Here is a 23,762-nt window from a genome sequence, read left to right as displayed (position 1 = left end):
CCCCCCCCAGTTCCAAAATATAACTCCATAATTTTTGTTAATGTTCTATCGTTTGGTGATATTGCTGTATACATGTTGATGGATAATAAATAAGGAAAGATGTTTAAAAATAAAATACTACCTAAACGGCTAAACCTGATAATGAGACATTGAGACAATAGACGTTGGGAAAGTCGCCTTCTCGTGCAACACGTTTCTTTGGTCTTAGCTAGAAAAGACTTCTTAGTTTTTTTTTCTAAATAATAGGACCAGACAAAAAAAAAACAACTACTAATAGAAAATGAAAAACTCAAAGAAAAAATAAATAAAAATATTACCTCGTTTTCGAATGGATCAGGCACTCTGTAGTTGTGGCTATGGATCTGTTTTCCTGGCCACAATTTTATACCTGAGGATTTACATATTTCTGATCATTTTAGATAATGTTGGATCGAAAATTGTAATTCAAAATCTAGCAGTTACAAATCACTCAAATCACTAACTGTGTGACCTCAAACGTCAAGTCATTAGAAAATTTGATCTTTACCAGGAATATGAGCGATGTTTGGTTCTGTATAATGTCCATTGCAAACCACAACGGCGTCAAAGATCTCATCGTTGGAAATATCGCCGGAGGTTTTAGACCGGACCTTCCATTTCCCTTTAACCGGTTCAACCCGAACCACCTCGGTCTCGAACCGGACCATCTCCTCTATGTTAAACTCTCTAGCAAAGTCTTGAAGATACGCAAGAACTTCCATGTGGCTCTGATACCGTCTCGAGTCTCTTGACTCGTCATCGAAACGTGGCACAAAAGGGAAGTCCGTGAAACCCATACATTCTCGTGGGAGGTTGGTTCGGAGAGACTCGTAGACGCTCGAGTGGACTATGGATCGCGTCGGGTCGAGGCTAAGCGGGTCGGATTCGGCTTTGGGTGAATAGATCCAGAGACCTCCCACTTGTTTCTCCCGCTCAAAGACAACGACAGTGTGACCTTCACGACGGAGCTCCCTAGCCGTTACCAGACCAGCTGCTCCAGCTCCGATGACTGCCACGTGCTGAGAACTGATTGGGTTTTGAGCTGGTGCCATATTAGTCAAAATTTTATTGGTTCGACTGTGGTAAGATCTTAGTTTGGTTCCTATCAATGGGGTTTATATATATAATAGAACTGAAACAAGATTTATCATTTTCCAAATAATAATAGGATCTTATTTAATATTATTCAACATACTACTCTATCATTTTCATTTCATACTTCAACAATCATTTTTTTTCCCGCTAGTAATAACGGCACTTAGATGGACACGTACCCCTTCATTCATCCACAGCAATTTTTGGTTTTCGCCTTTCCTGAAATGTGAATTCAAACCTTTGAAATTTTCTTCAACAAATAATAGTCCACCTAAATAGATACAAAGGCTCCGATCGTTTTGGTTAATCGGTATAGTGCTTTCTTCAATGTCCATATGTTTTTTGTTTTTTTTCGAAAACATCTGATTTTCATAAGTTAAGGAGCCTCAATCTAAAGGAATTCAAAATTGTCTTCTCTCCAAGAGAATGTAATAGAGTGGCTGATAGGGTAGCAAGGGAATCTCTTTCTTTTGAGAATTATGATCCCAAGTTATATTCTTTAGAGCCTAGATGGATTCAAAGTGTTGTAAGAGAGGATAAATCTTGTATTTGATTTAGGTGAATGAAAGTTGAAGTTGAGCCAAAAAAAAAAAAGGAGCCTCAACCCCTAACAGAAGACGAAGAAAGAAAGGATCGTTTGAGACATGTCCATGTGTTGTAAGGGTGAAATCTTGACATAAATTTTAGTTTAGTATTGAGATTCGGCAAGTCATATTATTTTAGTTGTGCCATGCGGAACTCAATACACTTATTTTTTATACACAATCCAAATGCGTGTGGTTGATACATATAAAACATGTCTGACACAACTACCGAGCACCGACGATAAAATAATATGTATAGTTTGGTAATTCATATATATAACTCAATACTTTCACTTTCACATTTATACTTATTGTGTGAGATGGGGTCTGTTTTACAATTAGTGTATATATGTATAGTTTGGTAATTTATGTTTGGATATCTAGGTTGAATTGTGTAATCATGTGTGTATAAGGCTATGAATCCACAAGTTTATCAATAAGAAATCATTTGATTTTAGGTCATATAAAATCTCTGTTTTCTTACATTTATTATTCGATTTGATTCTTCTCAATGACCTTACTATAAGTAATATCAATCTACACTTCTAGACATACTTTATACTGTTCTCTAAAATATGTCTATCGAAACAACTTATTGTGCCGCTGATGGTTCATCTGGCACTAAGGAATCCCCGCGCACACACTGACTGATTCGACATGTGGAATGATTGTTCCGTATTCTCATCCCACGATAATCCTGAGAATTTCATAACTTTGTAAACTAGAATTATGAAAAAAACATAACTATATTTAGAAAGTAGGGCTCCATAGTGTAGAAATGGCCCTAGGATCTTTTTTTGCAAAAATAAAACAAAAATTAAAGGCCCTTTCTTTAGCTTTTTTTTTTTTTTGGGCAACAGGCCCTTTCTTTAGCTAATGAACTTTAACATAACGAAAAAAAAGTAAAAGGTTTGGCCTTATATAGATTATATGAATATAAATCCTCATTGGTAAGTAGATTTCTTTGTTACCATAAGCATTTCCTCGCTCTACCTAAATTTCCAAAATTTGATAAGAATAATTATAGTTTTCTTCGAGTCAAAATTACAAAAAGGAAAATATATCATTCTGAACAAAAAAAATCAATATACAATAATAATTAGAACAAAATGGAAATAAAATTTACGAATCTACAACCTCAATTTTTTTTGTTTTAATAGAAATAAGAAATTGTTAATCTTTTTTAAGGATAGAAACGAAGTGAACATATATAATATAAAAATATTTTGCTAAATGTGCCCACTAACACAAATAAACAACCACTAATCCTCAATCTCTCTCTATCTCTCTCTCTAGGAAAAAATCAAGAGAATCACTTCTCGCTCCTCATGGTAAGACTTCTTCTGTAACTCCTATATACAGACTTGACACATATATGTGTTGATAACATCTCGTTCTACGAGACTAACCATGAAACTCTTGTCTTCCTAAGAATTTTTTGCTTCTTCTTTTACATGGCATGTCTCAGTCGTCATAGATCTGTTGGTCAACCTAACCATTGAAAGCTTCAATTTTCTTTTCTGGGTAATGATTCCTCCTTTTTCTTTTATTCTTTCTTCCATTAAAATTATACTAATCTTTAAACTAGATTCTTTATTTATAGTATTTTTCTATTTATCATCCAAAATATCATACTATGAAGATAATGAGATATTGCTTTTCTTCATTGTTATATCTGTTGATTGTTCTTTTTGTAGGAAATTGTGGTTAATCAATCATCGAAATCTCCGGTAAATTAATACTTGATGATTGTTTAAATCTTGTTTTTTTTTGTTAGTGTCACGAAATTTGCATGTTTAGGATAGAGTCATAAATAAGAAAAATTGAATACCTTTGTCTCTATGTGAATGATCAATATGAGTTTAGTTTTTTCATGAAATTTTCTGCAAATTAGGAAGGTTTTGCATAGATTTTTGGATTAAGAACCTTTAAAAATCTTATCATATTTACTTCTCAAAAATTATTACTGGTTTCGTCGATTCCTTCTAAGATCACCTGATCAAAAAGTCTTCGTCAAATTTGGTATTTGCTTTTAATTCTTGATAATATTAGTTCTGTAATCTGTTCAACAACATTCATCATAGTAGTCATTTATATTTGTCGTGCTAGATAGATTATGTGTATGCATTCAAGTAGCTAGTATTTTTTTTGTAATGAAATCATCTGGAATCTGAAAAAGCTCGAACCTCGGGTTTAAGCTTGTATGTGGCAATGGCTTAGCTTGTCTTAGGAATGTCTCAATTCTTACCTCATTATCCTTCGTTCATTGCATTTGATAGAGACACGGGCCATGGAGTAAAATAAGACAAGAAGCGTTGTAATGTATTTCGCGGGCTTGTCCAAGAACAAAATGTTATACGAGAAACGTTTTGAAACGTATGAAGAAAGTTCTAAACAGAATCAAATGAAAATGGTCACTCTTTTTGGGCAGCAGGTAGAGATCTTAAAGTTATTTCGCTATGAGAGTTACAAATGCGTAAAAATCGAAAACCTTATTCGTAAAAATCTTTTTGATCCCTTTGATGATTGTTGCTTTTGTTCTTTGTTAAAATAGCAAGAATATATGTTCATCAGCTTGCATTTCAGGTCTATACCGCAAAAGAGGAAAGCTTTTTATTTTCCTTGAGGACTGAAGCATATGGCACAAATTTGTTTGGCAAGCAAAGTGAGAAAGTGAATATCTCAAATGGATCGTCATGTTTGCTGGATCTTAATGAAACCCCGGCTAATGAGCCGGTTTCTAATAATCATCGATACTTCTTCCAAGATCTGAACTTGCCACACACCGAGGAGAGAAACATGAGCTGCGAGAAGAGCGGTTTAGATAGTGTCCATGAAAAAGATTGTTCAGCATCTCCATCTTCATGTTGCACCGCGGAAAACAACACAAGGACTCATGATCAGCTACAAGATTCGTGTGAGCTAGTCCAAAATGCAGCTGAATGTCTACTCCAAATTTCAGCGGGTTTGCTCAGTCAGAGTCATGACTCATCATTCAAACTTGGATCAACATCTCAAGATCAAGAACTTCTAAATAATCACGAGATGGGTGTCGAAGAACCGAGTCGTTCTTGTGATTCATTTGAGCTACACACTTTAAGAATAAAAGAAACCATCCCTGAAGAGGTCTGTTGTGTAACATCAAAGGCCACAGATAACTTCAGTAACAAGAAAGAGACTGGAGTCAAGCTGAGAAGAGGGAGGAGAATGAAGAATTTCCAAAAAGAGATACTCCCGGAAATTGTATCACTCTCTAGACATGAGATCCAAGAAGATATCAACATCTTAGAGGCAGTTTTGAGATCTAGAGAATACAAGAAGTTGCAAGGAAAGACTAAAGATGGAAAATGTAGACCAAACCCGAGAAACAACAAAGGTTTGACTCAGAGGTATATAGGTAGAAGGAGACAAACCGGATGACGAAATTTTCCGGTTTAATAGACATTGCTCTAGCTTCATTGATTTAGCTATATCACAATAGCAGCTTCGGATCATTGATTTAGTGATCTTCAAATTCTTTATTGAACCTATTTGAACATGATTTACGTGCCAAAATTTAGTTAGGGTTGGTTGGTTTCCGTGTATTAGTTAATGGGCTTAATGGGCCTGTTGATTATCATTAACATTAGGCCCTTTGAATTTTACTTACTTGTAAAATAGTAATATTACCTCTGCGCATCCAATGTACTTTCATGATTTCATTTTCAATTTTTACTCTTTTTCTCTTCTTTATTTTTTCACTTTATAAATCTTTTACAAATGCTCTTTAATTAGTGGGAATCACTTTGCACTGATTCTTTCTTTTGAACTAAATTTCAAACTATTTATTTTCTATTAAAAAAAGTTACAAAATTTGAATTTTTTTGCTTATAGATTTCACTTTAAGGAAGTAGTAGTCGTGTAAGTAACGTAAAGAGATTTTAGTGAATCTATTATTTTACTATAGATGGAATGAAATTGAATGTACGAATCAAAACCCAACTGTAAAAATTTAATAACAATTGACTGTATAATAAAACCTATTTATGACATTGTAACATCCAACGCACCAAAATATTCAGTATTTACGATAGCATTTAATAAGAAAAATCTTTTGCTAGTTGGGAAAGAAAGAATCCATAAATTTACTAATTACCAATTTCTTTTCCTTGTCAACAAAATTAATTACCATTTATCAACACAATTTTCTACCAATGATACATCGGAAATAAATAAAAATTATCCCTAAACATTAGGGGAAAATTGCGTTGATAAATGAAATTACAATGTCAAAAGTTAGAAAATTTAAAAATAAAAATGCGTTATTTTTTTTATAAAAAATTTACAATCGGTAGATGATGAGAAAACAAGGCAACACCGCACGTGTATCAAACACGAGCAACTCGCCGTCGTCACCACTCACTGAGTCAAACCGTGATCTCACGTCAGAGTCAACAGTATCATACCTTAACCCGCTCTGCTTCGTGACCCGACCCGCTATCACCCGACAAACCAACATCGCCTTCCTCCCTTTCCCACCACCAGCTTTCTCATTCGCGGTACTACTCCCGGCGAATGTATAAATCGACGCGCCGCCACCTTTAGCACCCAATAAGCCCCACGCGCCGCCACCTCCGCCGTGACTCGGACCCAAACAATAAAACCTCATCGTCTCGTTCCCGTCAGCCACTGAACGCGCGTTCTCTTCACGCGCTTTACCGACGCTTCTAGCTTTCACCGCCTCCCGATACTCCTCAAAACGGGTCAGAGTCTTAGACCCGTTTTGCACTTTAAAGATCATTTCAACCCGACCCGAAAACGGTTTCGGACCCCAACTCGTCTGAAAAATAATCTCCACCACGTTACGTGACTGATGTCCCTCCGCGAGTTCCGTCAACGTCGGCAAAAACGGGTCACTATCACGAGCTCCGGTTGATCGAATCCGGGTCGAAGGTGATAAAACCGGGTCGGGTTCTCGTTTATCCGGTTTTGGATTGGGTTTCTTCGGTTTCGGTTTGGGTTTTTTGGTTTCGATCACGTCTTTGATACTCTGTGTGCTTCTCCTGCAACTGTAACTTGACATGAGATGTTTCGGACTCGGGTTAGGATGATTCGGGTTTGGGTTTTTGATCGGGTTGAAAACATCATCAAAAGCTTTAGACTTGCATTGTAACGATTTGACCCACCCGCTTGCCATAATCAAGATCCAGGTCCAAAGCTCTCTTTTTTTGTTTTTGTTTTTGTGTTCTCTCTCTCTTTCTCTCTGTAGAAGAAGAAGAAGAAACAGAAGCAGAAGGAGAAAGCAACATGGCGCGATGATGATGATAATGAATATTAAAAGTGTACGTCGGAACTAGGGAGTTTATATTACTATTATACCCTTCATTTTAAGTAAAGTTTCTTATGTTCGAATGGGTAATTGTGTCTTTTAATCTTATTGTGTTTTTTTTTATTTCCTTTTGTGTTGTTAGTTAGTTATATCAAAAATGGAAAGAAATTAATTATCTATATTTTTTGTTAAAGATAAATTGCAAATAACTTAATTTTACATATATTTTTACCAATTGCAAGAACTTTTGTTTTTTTCTTATATTTGATGTAAGATGATCCTGTATGCAGTGACACAAAAATTTCATAAAGTTTTTACACTAAACAAAGTTATTTAAGTGATAAAGTGGCTTTTGATTTGCTCTTAATTCCCTTGAGGTATGTGCTACAAATATGACCCTTCATTTCAGTTGTCTTCAGGATTTTAAGTTTTTTTTTTTTTTTTTTGTATATTTTTATAAGAATGGAAGTTTTGTTTTTTGATTTTATGTAAGGTAATGCAGAGAAACAAGACGGAAAGAAATGTAAGGAAAAAAAAATTGACAGCGAGGTTATTATTGTTTTTATTTTATGGTACAGTCTTGTGAGTGTTGTCTTTTTTATCATAAATGGATCGCAAACACGAATAACATTTTTAAAATTACGCCAACTTCGTAACTCTATTTGTTTTTATCTCAACAATAGAATTTCACATGTAATGTCTATTCAATGTCAATAATGGTATCTGGATCTCTCTTAGTCGATGACAAAAAATATTTTCGAAATCAATGTGAATTTCAACGCTATCATACAAGATATATTCAATACAAAAAATGATTTCGTTTCCACCTTTCTTATGATTATTTATATTTTGTTATTCATTTTATAGATTCGAAGTTTTATAGTACGTAGTTGTCATAATTTAAGCTAGTGAGCTAAAACAAAACATATTCGTTGATGTTTTTCTAATTTTCAACACCACTGAATTTTGTAAGAATCATAATTCCTTGTCGTCTTTAAATCAATCATTGGTCAATGGTACGTAGCTTTGTAAAAAAAAAAACACTAAAATAATAAAGATAGATGGGTTAGAGAAAAGAGTGTGAAAATTAGTGAAATGGGATATTATTTCTAACTATCGAAAACGTAATATTTACTCTTCAGATATATTAGCTAGTTTATTGTAACTAATACAGTAATATGTCTAACATATTTTCAAATAAAATGATACTTTCAATGTATATTGTCCTCGCATGAAACACAAAGTTTGATGCAATCTGACTAGCTGATGTGTTTCCAGTTTCACAGAACATTCTATAACTTTCATATCAATGACTCAATGAGCATTTGATATACCTATCTATCTAACGTAATTTGTGTCTGCGGATACCCAAATATATTTGCATGTTTCTGCACTACTGCGAGATGTACAGTAAAGTAGCTGGCTGCTTTCTGGTTCAGGAGTTCACATAATTTAATGCCTAAAATTACTCAAATAACACTCTAGATAATACACAATATAAATATAATCCATAGAATAAGATGTATACTAGCCTAGGATATGCGTATCTTAATCACTTTGTCATCCTACCATTATAAAATATAGTATTGTTAGCTTTAAAATATAGTGGTCTACTGTGCTTATGGAATCTTTTGGAATTTAGAGGTTTACAAAAACAAAATGGAAGAATAGAAGAATGGAAGAATGGAAAGAGAATGGAAGCTGCCAACGACGGACTAATAAAACAAATCGCACTGAAAATTTTGAAATTCTCACTTAATGACACCCATTTTCTCTGTGTCGTCTTCCACTTCTCTTTTTGTTTTTCGTAAGTATAATAATCTACCCTAATCATATTAACTACCTTGTCTAACTAAGTACGCATTTTTTTAACCAACGAATAATAAGTATATATACTCAATATATAATTTATCCTGAGTATTCATAGTATAACATAGTTGGTTCGAATAGATACTAGTGTTCACTATTTTTGTAAATCTTTTTGTATCACTCAATATATAATTTATCTTATCGTGAATAGAGTTATTCACATCACAATTTACTAGCTAAACTATATACTTTTGGTAAACAAAAAAAAGATATTATAGAGATTTCGGTTGGCACTAACCATTTTTCTATTTGGTGCAATTGATTAGTTTATATTAATGATAAATATTTTTTTCGATACACAATAAGTAGAAGTCATTTAATTTTTAAAATATGAGACACAAAAAAATGCTTTATTACTTTATGTGCATGTGGCTATAATTTTTGTTATCTTTGGTTAAATTATGTATACCAAGTACCAACCATATGATTTACAGCTAAATATGCATATGCAGGTATATAAGAATTGATACACACACACACACACAAATAAAAAGTGATACACAAGCTCTGGATTTTCTCAAAGCATACAGATTATCAATATTATATTTCTCTCGATCATTAATCATGCCAGAGTTATACCAGCTTCATCTAGTTGTATAAAATAATAATTAGTACAAATGAGAATATAAGAGATATAGTATTAAGTTAAACCTCAAAAAAAATCAGACATAATGCATTAAAAAGGTATATACTACTATACTTGAAATTTTATGGTGAAAATAGTTTTTTAATAGTGAGGAAACTTTTGGGAGAGTGGGTCGTGTAGTAACATGAGGAGGCCACAACGTTGAAATATGTAAACACATAATTAAAGCAATTCTCGTAAACAATTGCAAAAAAATGCTAAAGAAACAATAGAATAATGCATACTCCCATTCCGCACGTAATCATAAATGGTTTGAATTCATGTCCATACTTGACTCAAGGTATTTAAGTACTAAAACATATCACTATATATCCTTACATCTTCGAAAGCTATTCAAAACGACTCTCACTATCACTTTTGGAAAAGTAGATCCATTTTCCCAAATTCTCCAATTAACGATAATCTTCTTATATGGTGCATATATACGTAACTACTCATTACATGTAGAATTGTACGTCAAAATTCTATTAATTACCAACAATATATCTATAATCGTATTGTTTTCACTTAATTAATCAATAAAATTTGGTAGCAAGGGCTACAGATAGACTTAACGTATATATGGACTAAGCTGATAGTTTGCAAAGTTTTGGGACGTTGCATCGTTGCTTGGAAAAGTTCAGTGACTACTGTGCTAGCTAAGTATCCCTAAGGTTTACTTTGTCATTCTCACTTTCATATTCAAATTGCATGAATACTAATAGTATATTATAAAGTGTGTAATGATTATAAGATCCAAAATAAATAGATAAATAAAACAAATATGGATGGGGTTTGGAATTGAAATAAAAAGAAGAGCCAAGGAGGGAGTTTGGTTGGGAAGAACTAGGGTTTTGTGAAAGATGTAAGTTTGTAATTGTAATGTTTTTTTTCTCGACAGCCTTTTAACTTCACGCTTTGCCCTAAGAATCTTCTTGGTCTCCTCCGGGAACGGTGTTCAAATTTTTAACCCTCTTTTTTGTTTTTTAATCCTTAATAACCAGTTTAGTAAGAGCCAGATCAGTTCAACCAAAGTTAAAATGTGATAGTAGTTACTAGCTACTAGCTAGTTAGGAGCACGTACGTAACAGGATATTTGCATTTGATAGGTATTCAACCAAGTATTTATTTGACAATATATGCTGGTATAAAAATAACAAAACATGAAATTAACGTATAAAAAGAATCAGCTTTAGTATAAGATTTTCGTGTAGATTTTTTTACGGTCTTGTAAGTATACGACGTCAGAAAAAAAAAAGTTTATAAGGTGGTCGTTCAAATGGAAGAAATAACTCAAGCATTTATGATGATTAATGTTTCGATAAACTAAACATTCCAAATCAGAAGAAATTTTATTTTTAGAAATTCAAACTTCAATAATTAATAAAATTCAGTTTTTATTGTATGAGAGTCTACAATGGTCATATAAATTCAGAAAGATTTATCCAGAAATTTTTAATCCAGTAATTATTTTTTTTATTGAATAAGGGTGCCCAATTAAAGTTCAGTATAATATTCTCTGTACATATGTATATAATCTTGTACATTTTTCCAAAATAGTTTCATTTGAAAAACTGAATTTCAAATTCTATTAACCGACCGGTCAGTTTTAAAACACTTGATGCAATCCAATTTAAAGGGCTTTTAATGTACCAGTTACATTTTTTTTTCTCCCATATTTCAAGAATTTAAAGAACTTACGCTGACAAGAACGTACGCTGTTTATGCACAGGTTGACCGGAAAAAGTATATTTATTGATTTATTTTAAAACTCAATAATTCTCATCTATACACATCTTTATACAGTTATAGTCTCACATCCATCTCTTTCTCATTAAGAAGAAGTACAATACAACTATAATTAGCATCGCACTCATACATTCATTGTCACGCATGTGTGGTCTGAATCCTAATTAATACAATTAAACTACGATATAGCGCTTAAATATATATATATATATATATATGTGTGTGTATTTGATTGACTGGTAAAGTTTTGTTTTTCTTGATTCATCTCTGTGCAACATCATTTCATTTACATACAGTTATATATATTTAAGGATACCTTCGTGCTAAAATGTATTACAAATACATTAAATTAAATTAAATACAACATAGTCCATGTGGCTTGAGGGTAGCTAAAACAGGCCGTGGCCCGTGGGTTTCTGCAATACTTAAACTATTGGGCCAATTTATGGGTGAAGGCCCTATATGCTAGGCAGACAATATGATAGAGAAATGTTTAAAGACAAGAAATGCTGAGAAAATTCTTCCAACACACTTTTGAAGTTCAATCTCAAAAATACCTAAGTATGTAATTATCTTATAAACTATCCAATTTATCGAGTGTTTGCTCAAAACTATCCAAATACAGTATCTCGCTATATCAGTAACGTATGTAATCACGAGTACTCACTATATATGTTAACCTGGAATTGATATTAAAAGGACTTCCACATAAATAAAATAACAAAAATTGTGTACAGAAATCATAAATGTTTTTGACACACAAGTACACTATCGCTAGAACTTTATAGAAAAACTAATACTTAAACGACTTCCACATAAAAATTTTGTGTACAGAATCATACAAGTGTTTACACACAAGTTCACAATCAGTAGAATGGATAGTCTTTCATCATCAATGTGACACGTGTACAAATTATAACTAAGACATATTTGGTCATCTATCTGAAGTATGTACACTTCTCATCAGCTTATCTTGTTTTCAAATGCTATCAGCAGTTCCACATATCCTGAAGAAAATGTTAATCATTTGAAAAACATGAAAGTATGGAAACTCTTAACATCACGGTTAGAAATTTTTACTTCTTTGTTAACATTCATGTGGACATCACAGTTGGTATATCTTTAAGAACATTGACTTATGGGAGATTGAAGATTACGGGTTGAAATTTTATAGCTAGGTTCTTTTTTTTTTAGAGTTTAATCATTAGACATTTGAAAGATATATTAATATTAAGTTTAGTTAGTTATGCCAACCCTTAAAACAAAACAAAGACATTAAAATTTATAAAAATACAAAAACAAATATTTGTAAGCGAACACATCTAATTTTATAGTTTGTTGTGGCTAGCTAATGTTTTCGGTTTTCGTACATCTAGAGCTTGCTCTCTACATATCAAAAAAAAAAAAAAAATCTATTGTATAACATAGATTCGTAAAGCTAATACATTATGGTTATTGGGTTTCTCCATGCATGCTTAATTGCTTAGTTTTAGAAAGAGGTAATTTGCATGTTCTTGAAATTTCTACATGATTTCTAGAACTTTCACATATTTTTGGATAATTTGAAAACAGAGGATACATGAAGTTGCTTAAAAAGTATACAAATTAAGTGAATCTGTATGTCAGACCGTCTCCTTTTCGACGATATATATGCCTAGGTTGTAGAGCAATTAGATTGAAACTTTGTCATACTTTAATTTATTTAGAAAAAAATACTACCTAAAGGATAAGTTCAAGAAGAGTTTCATCATAATCTGGGAGCCTAACAAAACTCCAAAGAGTCACCCTTAAGAATCCATATGTTGATTGCCAGATCAATATGCTCCAAGGATCACACATGGTTTCAATCTTGGCCTTTTCCTTCAGTTTCAATTTTAATTGTCAAGAATATAATGAAAAGAATAATAACACTAAAAAACACTAAACAAATAAATCACTCGCCACAAAAAAAAAAAAGATATACACACATATACACAAAAGGTCATATATAATCATACAAATGCTTTTTGTTGGAAGAATCTTCTCGAATACAGAGTATAAAAATCACCAAACTAATTAATACGCTCTGTGTAAGTTGGACATTCATATATCAGATAACCTCTTTTCATCAGTAATTCAAAGTAAATTATAAACAAAAATAACTTCACTGATATTTTTTCCTTTAAAAATATCATATATATATATATATGAAGTCATATATGAACCATCTGTCCATGTCCTTCAAACTACTATAAAAGGCACTTCGAATCCTCCTTTTATCTCCTCATCCAAATTCACACCCACCAAAGTAAACAGTATGAGCAAAAGAGGAATTATAACAATGGCTTCAAGAACCACAAAACCTTTAGCCTTTTTCTTGATTCTCAACTTCCTCTTCTTCACAACAATCTCCGCCTGCGGTAACTGCGGTTGCCCTTCTCCCAAGCCAAAACCTAGCCCTAGCCCCTCTCCTAAGCCAAAACCTACCCCAAAACCGAACCCAACCCCAAAACCTAGCCCTAGCCCGACCACAGCCAAATGCCCTAAAGACGCTCTTAAGCTAGGAGTTTGCGCCAACGTGCTCAACGGCCTACTCAATATCACCCTGGGCAAGCCACCGGTCGAGCCATGTTGCACCCTCATCCAAGGACTCGCTGATCTTGAGGCTGCAGCTTGCCTTTGCACCGCACTCAAGGCTAATATCCTCGGGATCAACCTGAACATTCCGATCTCTCTCAGTCTGCTTCTCAATGTTTGCAGCAAAAAAGTTCCCCCTGGTTTCCAATGCTAATCAAGAACCTAATTATACATCACACACTTCATGTATCAATATATACCAAACAAGATGATTTCTAAATAAACTATTCTATATGATTGTCGTTGTTTGTCTTGTCTTTGTGTGTTCATCTAGTTACTAATGTATGTGTGTTTGATTGTACGATTATAAACTTTCACAGTTATATGTACGTGTTGTCCTCTTACATATATAGTTTCATTGGAAGTGTGTGTATTTGGTGTATAAATCAATAAAATAACAGTTTATATGATCTGACATTTTTTTGTATAATGTAAATCAGTTAAATCTTATCACATATAAGTCCAAGCTAAATACATACAACAAAATCATTTCAAAGATATAAACCAATTAAACCAGATCTATTAAACCATACAATTTGTAGACTGTAATGCCTTGTGTGGAAACAGAAGGTTCAACCATCAAAATTAAGGGAAATGCTTAGGCAGTACATAAGGTCCCAACTCTCAACAACGAAGAAGTCAAACAAGAAACGAAGAAGCTAGGCTCAAGGCAAAAACTAAAGTCCAACCAATCGTCGTCATCATCCGTACAGTGTGCGTTGTCTAATGCATAACTAGACCTCGACAAATAATCGAACTAATAAACGATCTTTCGAAGCTCGGAACCTCCATGATCTGATGATCCTACTTCCTATAATATAAGACTAAGGCCTACATGCGTACGTGTCGATTATTAACCTAAAATTTCGTATATAACAAAAAGCTTGTTATCTCCAAAAAATAATAGTTCTATAAACACTGGAAGTTGAAGAGAGAAAAACACTCGGGCGTTATAACATCCAAAGATTTTTACGACAAAGATATGGTACATGTCGCGCATCAGATTAGATATTTAGAAAACTGCGTCAACCTCTTATCATTTTAGTGACACTGACAAATGGATAGGGATTCGATTAAATCAACTGAAAAATGTGTGTATATGCAATAATCAGGGATAAACATTTTAAAAAAAAATAGATGGATGGTCAACTTTATAGACGAAAAACAAGGGATTTAAGGTGCATCCCCCTACAAGTCTAGATATATTTTTCAGCTCCAGTTTCCATGTTGAATTTGTTTAAGAAATGATATATATGAAAAAAGAAAAAAGACAAAAAAAAAAAAAAAGGAAAAAAAAACACAAATTTTCTCCGTATGAAAATATAGGNTATAGGATAAAACCAATTTTTTTCATTGGCCAAATCATGTTTATTGATCCGTAGTATACATTGTTAAGCTAAATCTAACGAACATTCAAGTAAACGGGGCAGATACGTGTCAGTAACATTTCATTTTTGATTGAACTCATATAGTCGTAATGGTATCGTGTAACTAAACAAACTAGACATATATATGTAGCACATAATAAAAAGGCATATTGTGCAGATCATTACTGAGTTTTGGTCTAGGACAGATTACTTGACTCTTGAAATTCTTCTTTTTGCTAGCGTAGCCGGTATTTGGAACAATGGAAACTGATTTTTCGTCACACAGGCCATATCTAACAAGTTCAATTATGAATGACGAATAAATTTTGACGTGAAAACCAAATTCTTAAAAAATTTGATCAATATCTCTAGTCGATAACTCTGCTCCACGCAATTTTGTTTTTTTCTTTTTCTTTTTTAACATAATAATTGAGACTTTCATTATTTTTATGTGCTAAAATGGCGAGACTACGGTTTTATGCCACGATTGTGTTGCCTGGCATTTCCTAGTTGGATGGCCCCTAATGAACAATTAAATTTCAATGGATCTATATGGAGCCCGTGAACTATTTTTGTTTTCTTCTTACTCAACTTGTGCAAAGGAACATTGTGCGTAGGTACATAGGCTGTGGGAACAGTAGAAGCTATGTGCATTTGAATAGTGGAACACATTATAAATATATTTTATCAATAAAAGAATACGTTGTAAATAAACAAAGTTTATAATTAGCTAGTGACCAAAGTAAGAAAAAAAAATCTATTAGTTTTTTCTTGAGTTAATACTTAATACCATTCTTTATATATGTGACTAAAGTTTCATTTTGCTCGTTATTATCATACATAGATACATTTCAACATTTGCATGTCTCTGCCGAAATCCCCTGATTCAAGTGGCACACAGAAGTTGAGCTCTAGTTGTCATCCATAGTAATAAAATGGGACATGTGACCTCCGAGCGAGAAAAAATATCATTTACCGTTTTAAAATTTAGTATCGTTCAAAACTATGTATCTATTATCACATCCACTAAGGGTGTTAACATATAGATTGTAGAACTATTTGTAAGTAAATAGACAATCACTCAATCAGCATTATAGAACACTATGTAGAGACCTACTAATGATACTTTTTTTTTGTTGTTGAAAAGGACATGATAGATATTGCCTTAAGAGTTAAGAGTAATGCAAAGATCTCTATGAGAACAAATGTCCTCGGTGTATGAGTTTAGGTAATTTTTATGTCAAAAGACAATGATTTGTAGGACTATAGTGGTTCTTTTCTCAAAAGCTTTATCCGTACGTTTTAAAAACCAAGAAAAGACGAAGTATCCGTACGTTCCATCCACGTTCCCATATCTGCATGCATGTCTATTACACACAATTCAAAAACTCCTCTACATATGTAGAGAGAGAGAAAGAGAGAGGACTAAAGAGTCAAATAGATAGACAGCGAGAAGCTGGAACAAAAAAAAAAGATTACAGAAAACAATTTAAAGAAGTCCCATGCAAAAACCTAGCTTAAAACAACAACGACAAGAACAGAAAGCAACACTTGTTAAAACCCTAGATAATCAACAAACCTGATCATCAACAGTACCACATATATATTTGAATTATTACAAAAGCCTCGAGAACCATTGATCGTACGTACATTTGTTAAATCCAGTGGGTGTTTTTAGATCAAGTGAGAGGAGGGCAGACAAAACCAGGAGGAGGATTGATCCCGCAAGTGATGAGAGCTTGAAGTGCAAGAGGAATGAAGATGTTTAAGTTGAGAAGCTTAAGTCTTATGGTTGTACAAAGACAAACGGCTGCTTCTAACTCAAGTAACCCTTGCAACACTGGACAACACACATTTTCCACTGGATTTCCAAGTCCTATATGGATTAATCCTCCCAAAACGTCAACACAAGCTCCAAGCTTCAGTGCGTTGATCGGACACGTTGGTTGTTTGCCACCGCCTCCTCCTCCCCCTCCTCCTCCTCCTCCACCGGAAGGTGGACCATATGGTGGATAGCCGGAAGATGGTGGCGGGACTGTGACCGGAGGTGGGTTAATGATTGGAGGGAGAAGTCCTGGAGGAGTTGTGACTGGAGGGAGAAGTCCCGGAGGAGTTGTGATCGGAGGGAGGAGTCCCGGAGGAGTTGTAACCGGCGGTGGTTGAATTGGAGGACTTATGATGGGAGGTCTTGTGATTGGCGGTGGCCTCACGATTGGTGGTGGATAGACAACCGGTGGAGGTCTTATGATTGGCGGTGGCCTCACTACTACCGGAGGAGGTCTAACAACCGGCGGTGATTTCCCTCCTCCGCCTCCATGATGCGGTGGCTTGGCTCCTCCTCCACCATGATGCGGCGGTCCTCCACCTTTTCCACCGTGGTTTGGGGGTTTACCACCACCTTTTCCACCGTGATGCGGCGGGGGCTTGCTACCACCGCTGCCACCACCGCCACCGTGGTGTGGAGGTTTTGGAACCGGAGGGTGAGGATGAGTACAAGGAGTGCAAGCTTGGATCGTTGGTGGCAATGTGATAACCGTGAAGATCAAGAAAATGAATAAAGAAGCCAAAACCCTCGAACCCATTTTTGTTCTCAAATAGGGTTTCTTGGATTTTCAAGAATCAAACTCTTACTGCCCTATTATCAAATTAGCGAATACATGTAAATATATAGGCGAAGCTTAACTGTAACCCGTGACTCTTGTGGGGATACAAATTAAAGGTATAGTGTTATAAAAGTGTAAGAGATTTGATTATTTGTTATGGTACGTACGAACGAACATGTGTAAGGCAAGAAAGTGAGGGAAAAAAAGAAAAAGTTCCAAACTTCGAGAAATATTTGGAGCATTTTATTGCGTTACAACTAAAGAAATTTTGGATCGTTGTTGGTCCGATGCAAACTTCAAGGTCATGCCCGTGACTAAACTAAAAAAAAGATGATTATGATCACTGTCTCCAAACTAAAAGAGTCCGTGAAATTGTTTGTTCTCTTATGTGTATTTAGGGAATGAATGGTAACTGCGATCAGGGTAGACAAATCTGTCTGCAGATCAGACCGCTCTATTTTAAGTGTGGACAATGGACCGCTGCGGTTCAACTTTATTTGTAAGGAAAAACGGTCCGCAGTTGGACCGCTGCGGTTTTGTGTCTGTTTTCTATACACCGCACCACTGCGGACTATGCATAATGAATGGTAAATAAAAAATGGTCTAATCCGCAAATGAATTTGTCCGTCCCAACCGCTGCAACCATTCACACCCTTAAAGTTTTGTCTAATGATTTTTGTGAGAATATTTTGGCTTTGATTGGTAGCACTCAACCGCCTCTTTTGGAAAACAGATGTTCAAATGGCTACCAATCATCATGTCGGTTGGAGATGGTGTTTGAGATGAGCGGTTGGAGTTGATGGAAGAAATGAGTGGTTGGAAGTGATTTTGAGCAGTTGAAAAGATGAAAACCAACCACCAAAAGATATGAGTGTTTGGCAACTTCGGTTGCAAACGAAGAAGATTAAATAATTTGTTTTCATTAAATATTTGTTCATAATGATGATTTTTTAAAAAAGTGGAAAATATGAATGTATCTGTAGTAATACATGTGAAGAAGTTAAATTTGATTGGATTTTCAATTAGTCTAATAAACTTTTATGTTTTGTTATTAATTTAGGCTTTAAAAATATATACACAATTTTAATTTAATGACAGATTCACTTGTAAGAACTTATAATTTAGCCTAATTGTAGAACTAAATTACAATTATATGTTTGAAATGTTTTAGATAATCATCACAACAACCATTAATATTTCAAATTAGAAATTTTAAAATATATTTATTATTGCATATAATTTTAATAATTTAATGGTTATTAAGTTTTCATGTTATAAAATATAATATGTTCTTTCATATTTTATTATTGAATTAAATTAATCTAATTTTTTATAATTTAATATAACATGTACTATTCAACCGCTATAATGCTACCAATCAAGCAAAATACTCAATCACTCTCTTCAAACGTACCATCTTTTCTATCCGCTATCTTTAACCGCTCTCTTTTTAACCACTCAAAATTTTCTAACCACATCGTTTAAACGTATCACCAATCAGAGTCTTTATTGAAAACTTGAAAAGACAAGACAACAAACAGTGAAATGTAGAGGGTTTCGTTGTCCGTACATTCTTAATACTGTCTGTAGAGAAAGAGTGGCATAATCGTAATTAATAGATTTAGATCATTATGGGCTTCAACACTTTTTTGAACGGTCAGGCCCAAAAGGCCCAATATACTCTTAAAAAAAACCCAAAATGTCGAACATTGGTTTTTTCCCTCTCCAAAATCTGGTTCTTTGCGATTTTTTAGGGTTCTTTGCGATATTAGGATTTTGAGATTTTAGGGCAATTCCTTGATACCGAATCGAGTCTACGGGTGTGGCATTTGATTGATTTTGGTATGTATTATCTGATACTCCGTGGAAGAGGATCTATTGAGTCACAGAAATGGCGTAACTTTAGTGTATTATTCTCTGCTTTTTCCAAATCCTTCTCTTCTGTTGTTGCCACCGCGAGCCTTAGAGGTGGTCGTAAAGGTAAGAACTTTACAGTCTCTTACCTCGTTGGCTCATTGGGTTTTCCTAAAAAACTCGCAGAATCGATTTCTGGTAAGGTCAGCATTAAGGACAAGTCAAATCCTGATTCTGTTCTGAGTCTTTTGAGAATTAATGGGTTCACAGATTCTCAGATCTCAAGCATCGTTACGGGCTATCCAACATTGCTTGTACTAGATGCTGAGAAATTACTTGGTCCCAAGCTTCAGTTTTTGCAGTCAAGAGGAGCTTCGAGCTCTGAGCTCACTGAAATTGTTTCATCAGTTCCTGAAATCTTGGGGAAAAGAGCGGGTAAAGGTATAAGCAGATACTATGATTTCATCAAAGAGGTTTTAGAAACGGATAAGAAGAGTTCCAAGTCGTGTCATTCTTTGCCACAGGGTAGTAAGGAGGAGAATAAAATTAGGAATCTTTTGGTTTTGAGAGACTTGGGTGTGTCTCAGAAGTTGCTATTCTCGTTGCTTACATCCGCTGGTCAACCTGTATGTGGTAAAGAAAGATTTGAAGAATCCATCAGGAAGATAGTTGAGATGGGTTTTGAGCCGACCGAACCAAAGTTTGTCAATGCTCTCCATGTTTTTTACGAAATGAACGACAAGACAATAGAAGATAAAGTCAATGTTTAGAAAAGGTTAGGCTTCGCTGTGGAAGATGTATGGGTGATCTTCAAGAAGTGGCCTTACTCTTTGAAATTCTCAGAGGAAAAGATTAGTCAGACATTTGAAACCTTGAAGATGTGTGGTTTGGATGAAAACGAGGTCATTCAAGTGTTGAAGAAGTATCCGCAGTTCATACGTATTTCAGAGCAGAGGATATTGAACTTTCTTGAAACATTTCTAGGTCTAGGATTCAGCAGAGATGAGTTTGCGATGATACTCAAGTGTTTTCCTATGTTCTTTGGATTGTCTATAGAGACGGTTAAAAAGAAGACTGAGTTTGTGGTGAAGAAGATGAATTGGCTGCTAAAGGACATGGCGTTGTTCCCTCAGGTACTTGGATACAGCTTGGAGAAGAGGATTGTGCCAAGGTGTAACGTAATCAAAGCTCTCATGTCTAGAGGATCGCTTGGAAGCAAACTCCCTTCAATGGCGTCTGTATTGATATCTAACGATGATGATTTCTTAAAAAGGTTTGTGAGGAAGCACAATGACGAGGAGCTTGTGGTTGAGTTGATGGCTATCTTCACTGGAAAGAAGAGAAACTTCCGAATGAAATCGATAAAGCATGATGGTAAAGCTTCCGAATGAAATCAATAAAGGGTTCTTAACCCACATCTTATAACTCTGGTTCAAGCATCATTCTTTCAGTGACGACACAAATTCTGAAAATGAGAGAAATTGTCTTCTGTAAATTTCAGATATTAGTTCTAAGAAATGATCCTAGGAGCCAATGATTCATGGTTCGATTAGTTAGTAATTAGTTACCCTTGATGGATTCGTTCCTTGGGCTCCTTGGGAGTTTCTACTTTCTAAGTTGTATCAAAGTGGTATAATGGTTGAAAGAATCAGTCTGCTTATTTTCATATGAATTGTTTTCCTCTGTTTCTTTAAACTCTGATACCCGTGTTCTGTGGTAAAGACAACTTTCAAGAAGGTCGTTGAGAGAGGTTTTGATCCGACCTCTTCAAAGTTTCTCGAAGCTCTGCGTGTTGTTCACGGATTGAGGGAGGGAACAATAGAAGAAAAAGTCAATGTCTATAAAAGGTTAGGCTTTGCTGTGGGAGATGTATGGGTAGTGTTCAAAAAGTGGCCAATCACTCTGAACATTTGAGACCCTGAAGAAGTGTGGACTACTACTGGGAGATGAAGTCCTTTTAGTGTTCAAGAATTCTACGCAATGCATTAGTTTTCCAGAGCAGAGGAGATTGAGCTCCATTGACACAGTTTTAGGCATAGGATTCAGCAGAGTGGAGATCACTACAATGATCAAACGCTTTCCTCCGTGTCTTACTTGATCTGCAGAGTCAGTGAAGGAGAGGACTGAGTTCCTGGTGAAGGAGATGAATTTGCCCCTAAAGACCGTGGTTTCAAACCCTATGGGACTTGGATTTAAGCCTAGAGAAAAGGGCTGTCCCAAGGTGTAACGCTATTACAGCACTCAGGTCCAAAGATTGCTTGGAGACACAGGAAGTGAACTCTCTCCAATATCGTCTGTTTTGAAGACTACCGATCAGGCAAGCTAGTGTGTAACTCTTGGATCAAACGAGCTATATATAAAATAATGTATATCTTATTCAAAATCATAACCATTAAACATAAGATAAGAGAATTGAAAAAAAAAAAAAACAAGTTCAAGAAGAGCCATGGACTCGACATAAAAACAAGACACAAAGTACTTAAAAAAGTAACAAATAGTTTACTTGCTAACATTTCTTCTTCTTCTTTTGTCTTTCGAAAGACAGATTTTTTCCTTCAAACTTTACTCATCAGTCTTCTCCACTGGAGCTGCGGCGACGGCTTCCACGGTGGCTACTTCAGTGGGTTTCTCCTCCTCTGCTTCTGGCTTCTTGTCTTCCTCAACAACCGCTGGAGCTTCCTCTGTCTTCTTTTCTTCTACTTCTTCCTCTTTTTTCGTCTCTACAACTTCTTCTGTTTTGCTCTCTTCCTCTACAACCGCTGGAGTCTCAACCGCCGGAGCTTCTTCCTCTTTCTTGATCTCTACAACCGCCGGAGCTTCTTCCTCTTTCTTGATCTCCACAACCTCCGGAGTTTCAACTGGAGCTTCCTCTGTTGTCTTCTCCTCTGTTTCTTCGGCTGGTTTCTCTGTTTCTTCCACTACCAAGTCTTTAGTCGTTACTTCGACAGGTGCTTCGGATTCTGTTACCGGAGCTGACGCAGCATCGGCGACGGCTGCAACGACGGCAGCTTCCTCCCGCTCCACAGTCTTTGGTGCTGGCACCTCAACGGTCTCAGCTGGTGCTGGAGTCACATGTTCAACCTGCAAAATCATTGTTTCAAAAGCTTTAGTCACATAGATCAATTCCAAAACAGCGTGACGTTTTCATTTGGTATAAAACGGCAACTAGTTTGTTTTAGTTGTTACTTGTTAGCTTACAATTACAAAAACTAAAAACTTGATCATTATATATAAACATGTGTAAACTTTGGCATATACGTAGATTAACGCAACAAAGAACATATAATCGTATGTTGATTTATAGCTTTTTATATAGAGAATTGGATTGCTTGTATCAATCTTTAGACTAACCAAGAAAATTCGTTATGAATTTTAAGAACATATATATTTGCATACCTCGACGGTGGCCATTTGAATAGGTAGAAAATGAGTTAAGGATCTAAGAAAATGAAGAGAAGAGAAAGTGTATGTATGAGTGTGTTGTGTGATGCTTTGATGAGTGAAGAGTTTGGTTGAGAAGATGGCTTAATTTATAGGAGAAACAAATACAACTTTATCAAAATTATTTTTTTATAAAAAATATTATTTCCTAAATCAAAATCACGTATTGAGTATAATAATTCTCTGGCAATAATAATTAATGAGATGAAAAAGAAGCTTTTGTTCTATATTTGTTTGAGAACGAGACACATCATGCACAGTTTGTGTTTGTGTAAAATATAAAATATCATAAACAAGATCGTACACCACTTGCAATTAACGTCTATTTGTAAATATTTAAGAGTTTTTTTTTTCGTAAGCAAAGATACTGAATTATCGTCTAATATAAATCATTATAGGTTGAAAACAAACTATAATTACAATGAATATTATTTTTTGAAGGAGTGATGATGGTCAGGAGAAAATCGAGATACAACACTATTGTAATTGAATTTAGTGATATGGAATCATCTCTAGTCTAAAAGTTGATTTAACCGTGCATTACAATTTTCATTAAACCAAAAAGTAAAAAAAAAATTATGAAAAGTATAGAAAATCATAAGGCTAGATATCGTTTTAGATATATACTGATCT

General features: G+C 34.7%; 6 protein-coding genes and 1 pseudogene across 8 annotated transcripts in view; 3 read left to right on the top strand and 4 right to left on the bottom strand.

The window, feature by feature from the left end:
- Positions 1 to 1,425, bottom strand: part of LOC104703860 (flavin-containing monooxygenase FMO GS-OX2) — a 3,437-nt gene extending 2,012 nt beyond the window's left edge. Inside the window, exons 1-2 of the mRNA XM_010419945.2 lie at positions 527 to 1,425; positions 318 to 388 (exon numbers count right to left, since the gene is read on the bottom strand). Coding sequence (XP_010418247.1) covers positions 318 to 388; positions 527 to 1,070 — 615 coding nt within the window. The 5' untranslated portion in view covers positions 1,071 to 1,425. The remainder of the gene's footprint in view (positions 1 to 317; positions 389 to 526) is intronic.
- LOC104703859 lies at positions 2,947 to 5,398 on the top strand. Of its 3 annotated transcripts, XM_010419943.1 has the most exons (5): positions 2,947 to 3,028; positions 3,166 to 3,221; positions 3,395 to 3,427; positions 3,977 to 4,131; positions 4,284 to 5,398. In XM_010419943.1, exons 4-5 carry the CDS (start codon positions 4,018 to 4,020, stop codon positions 5,115 to 5,117), a joined length of 948 nt encoding a protein of 315 aa, XP_010418245.1. In that variant the 5' UTR covers positions 2,947 to 3,028; positions 3,166 to 3,221; positions 3,395 to 3,427; positions 3,977 to 4,017; the 3' UTR covers positions 5,118 to 5,398. The 3 variants fall into 3 exon arrangements, with proteins under 3 accessions (XP_010418245.1, XP_010418246.1, XP_019083655.1); XM_010419944.1 differs by lacking the exon at positions 3,395 to 3,427; XM_019228110.1 differs by lacking the exon at positions 2,947 to 3,028 and having other exon boundaries at positions 3,035 to 3,221.
- Positions 5,852 to 6,990, bottom strand: LOC104703858. Its single transcript, XM_010419942.2, has one exon. The coding sequence runs from the start codon at positions 6,871 to 6,873 to the stop codon at positions 6,019 to 6,021; it is 855 nt and encodes a 284-aa protein (XP_010418244.1). The 5' UTR covers positions 6,874 to 6,990; the 3' UTR covers positions 5,852 to 6,018.
- LOC104703857 (lipid transfer protein EARLI 1-like) lies at positions 13,481 to 14,279 on the top strand. Its single transcript, XM_010419941.2, has one exon. It carries the CDS (start codon positions 13,545 to 13,547, stop codon positions 14,016 to 14,018), a length of 474 nt encoding a protein of 157 aa, XP_010418243.1. The 5' UTR covers positions 13,481 to 13,544; the 3' UTR covers positions 14,019 to 14,279.
- On the bottom strand, positions 16,563 to 17,903 carry LOC104703855 (36.4 kDa proline-rich protein-like). Its single transcript, XM_010419940.2, has one exon. The coding sequence runs from the start codon at positions 17,811 to 17,813 to the stop codon at positions 16,911 to 16,913; it is 903 nt and encodes a 300-aa protein (XP_010418242.1). The 5' UTR covers positions 17,814 to 17,903; the 3' UTR covers positions 16,563 to 16,910.
- On the top strand, positions 19,572 to 22,120 carry LOC104703853 (annotated as a pseudogene).
- On the bottom strand, positions 22,149 to 23,209 carry LOC104703854 (plasma membrane-associated cation-binding protein 2-like). The gene is made up of 2 exons (XM_010419939.2): positions 23,085 to 23,209; positions 22,149 to 22,769 (listed from the first exon to the last, which is right to left on the bottom strand). Exons 1-2 carry the CDS (start codon positions 23,097 to 23,099, stop codon positions 22,251 to 22,253), a joined length of 534 nt encoding a protein of 177 aa, XP_010418241.1. The 5' UTR covers positions 23,100 to 23,209; the 3' UTR covers positions 22,149 to 22,250.

Source organism: Camelina sativa, chromosome 7 (genome assembly GCF_000633955.1).
Source record: "Camelina sativa cultivar DH55 chromosome 7, Cs, whole genome shotgun sequence".
NCBI classification, from domain to species: Eukaryota; Viridiplantae; Streptophyta; class Magnoliopsida; order Brassicales; family Brassicaceae; genus Camelina; species Camelina sativa.
This window is presented reverse-complemented; position numbering and strand designations above follow the sequence as displayed.

Bases quoted from the DNA above. Each gene is read 5' to 3' on its own strand.
- LOC104703859 (XM_010419944.1), top strand. From the start codon at position 4,018: ATGTATTTCGCGGGCTTGTCCAAGAACAAAATGTTATACGAGAAACGT. The intron at 4,132-4,283 runs GTAGAGATCTTA...CTTGCATTTCAG, and splicing joins TCACTCTTTTTGGGCAGCAG to GTCTATACCGCAAAAGAGGA.
- LOC104703858 (XM_010419942.2), bottom strand. From the start codon at position 6,873: ATGGCAAGCGGGTGGGTCAAATCGTTACAATGCAAGTCTAAAGCTTTT.
- LOC104703857 (XM_010419941.2), top strand. From the start codon at position 13,545: ATGAGCAAAAGAGGAATTATAACAATGGCTTCAAGAACCACAAAACCT.
- LOC104703855 (XM_010419940.2), bottom strand. From the start codon at position 17,813: ATGGGTTCGAGGGTTTTGGCTTCTTTATTCATTTTCTTGATCTTCACG.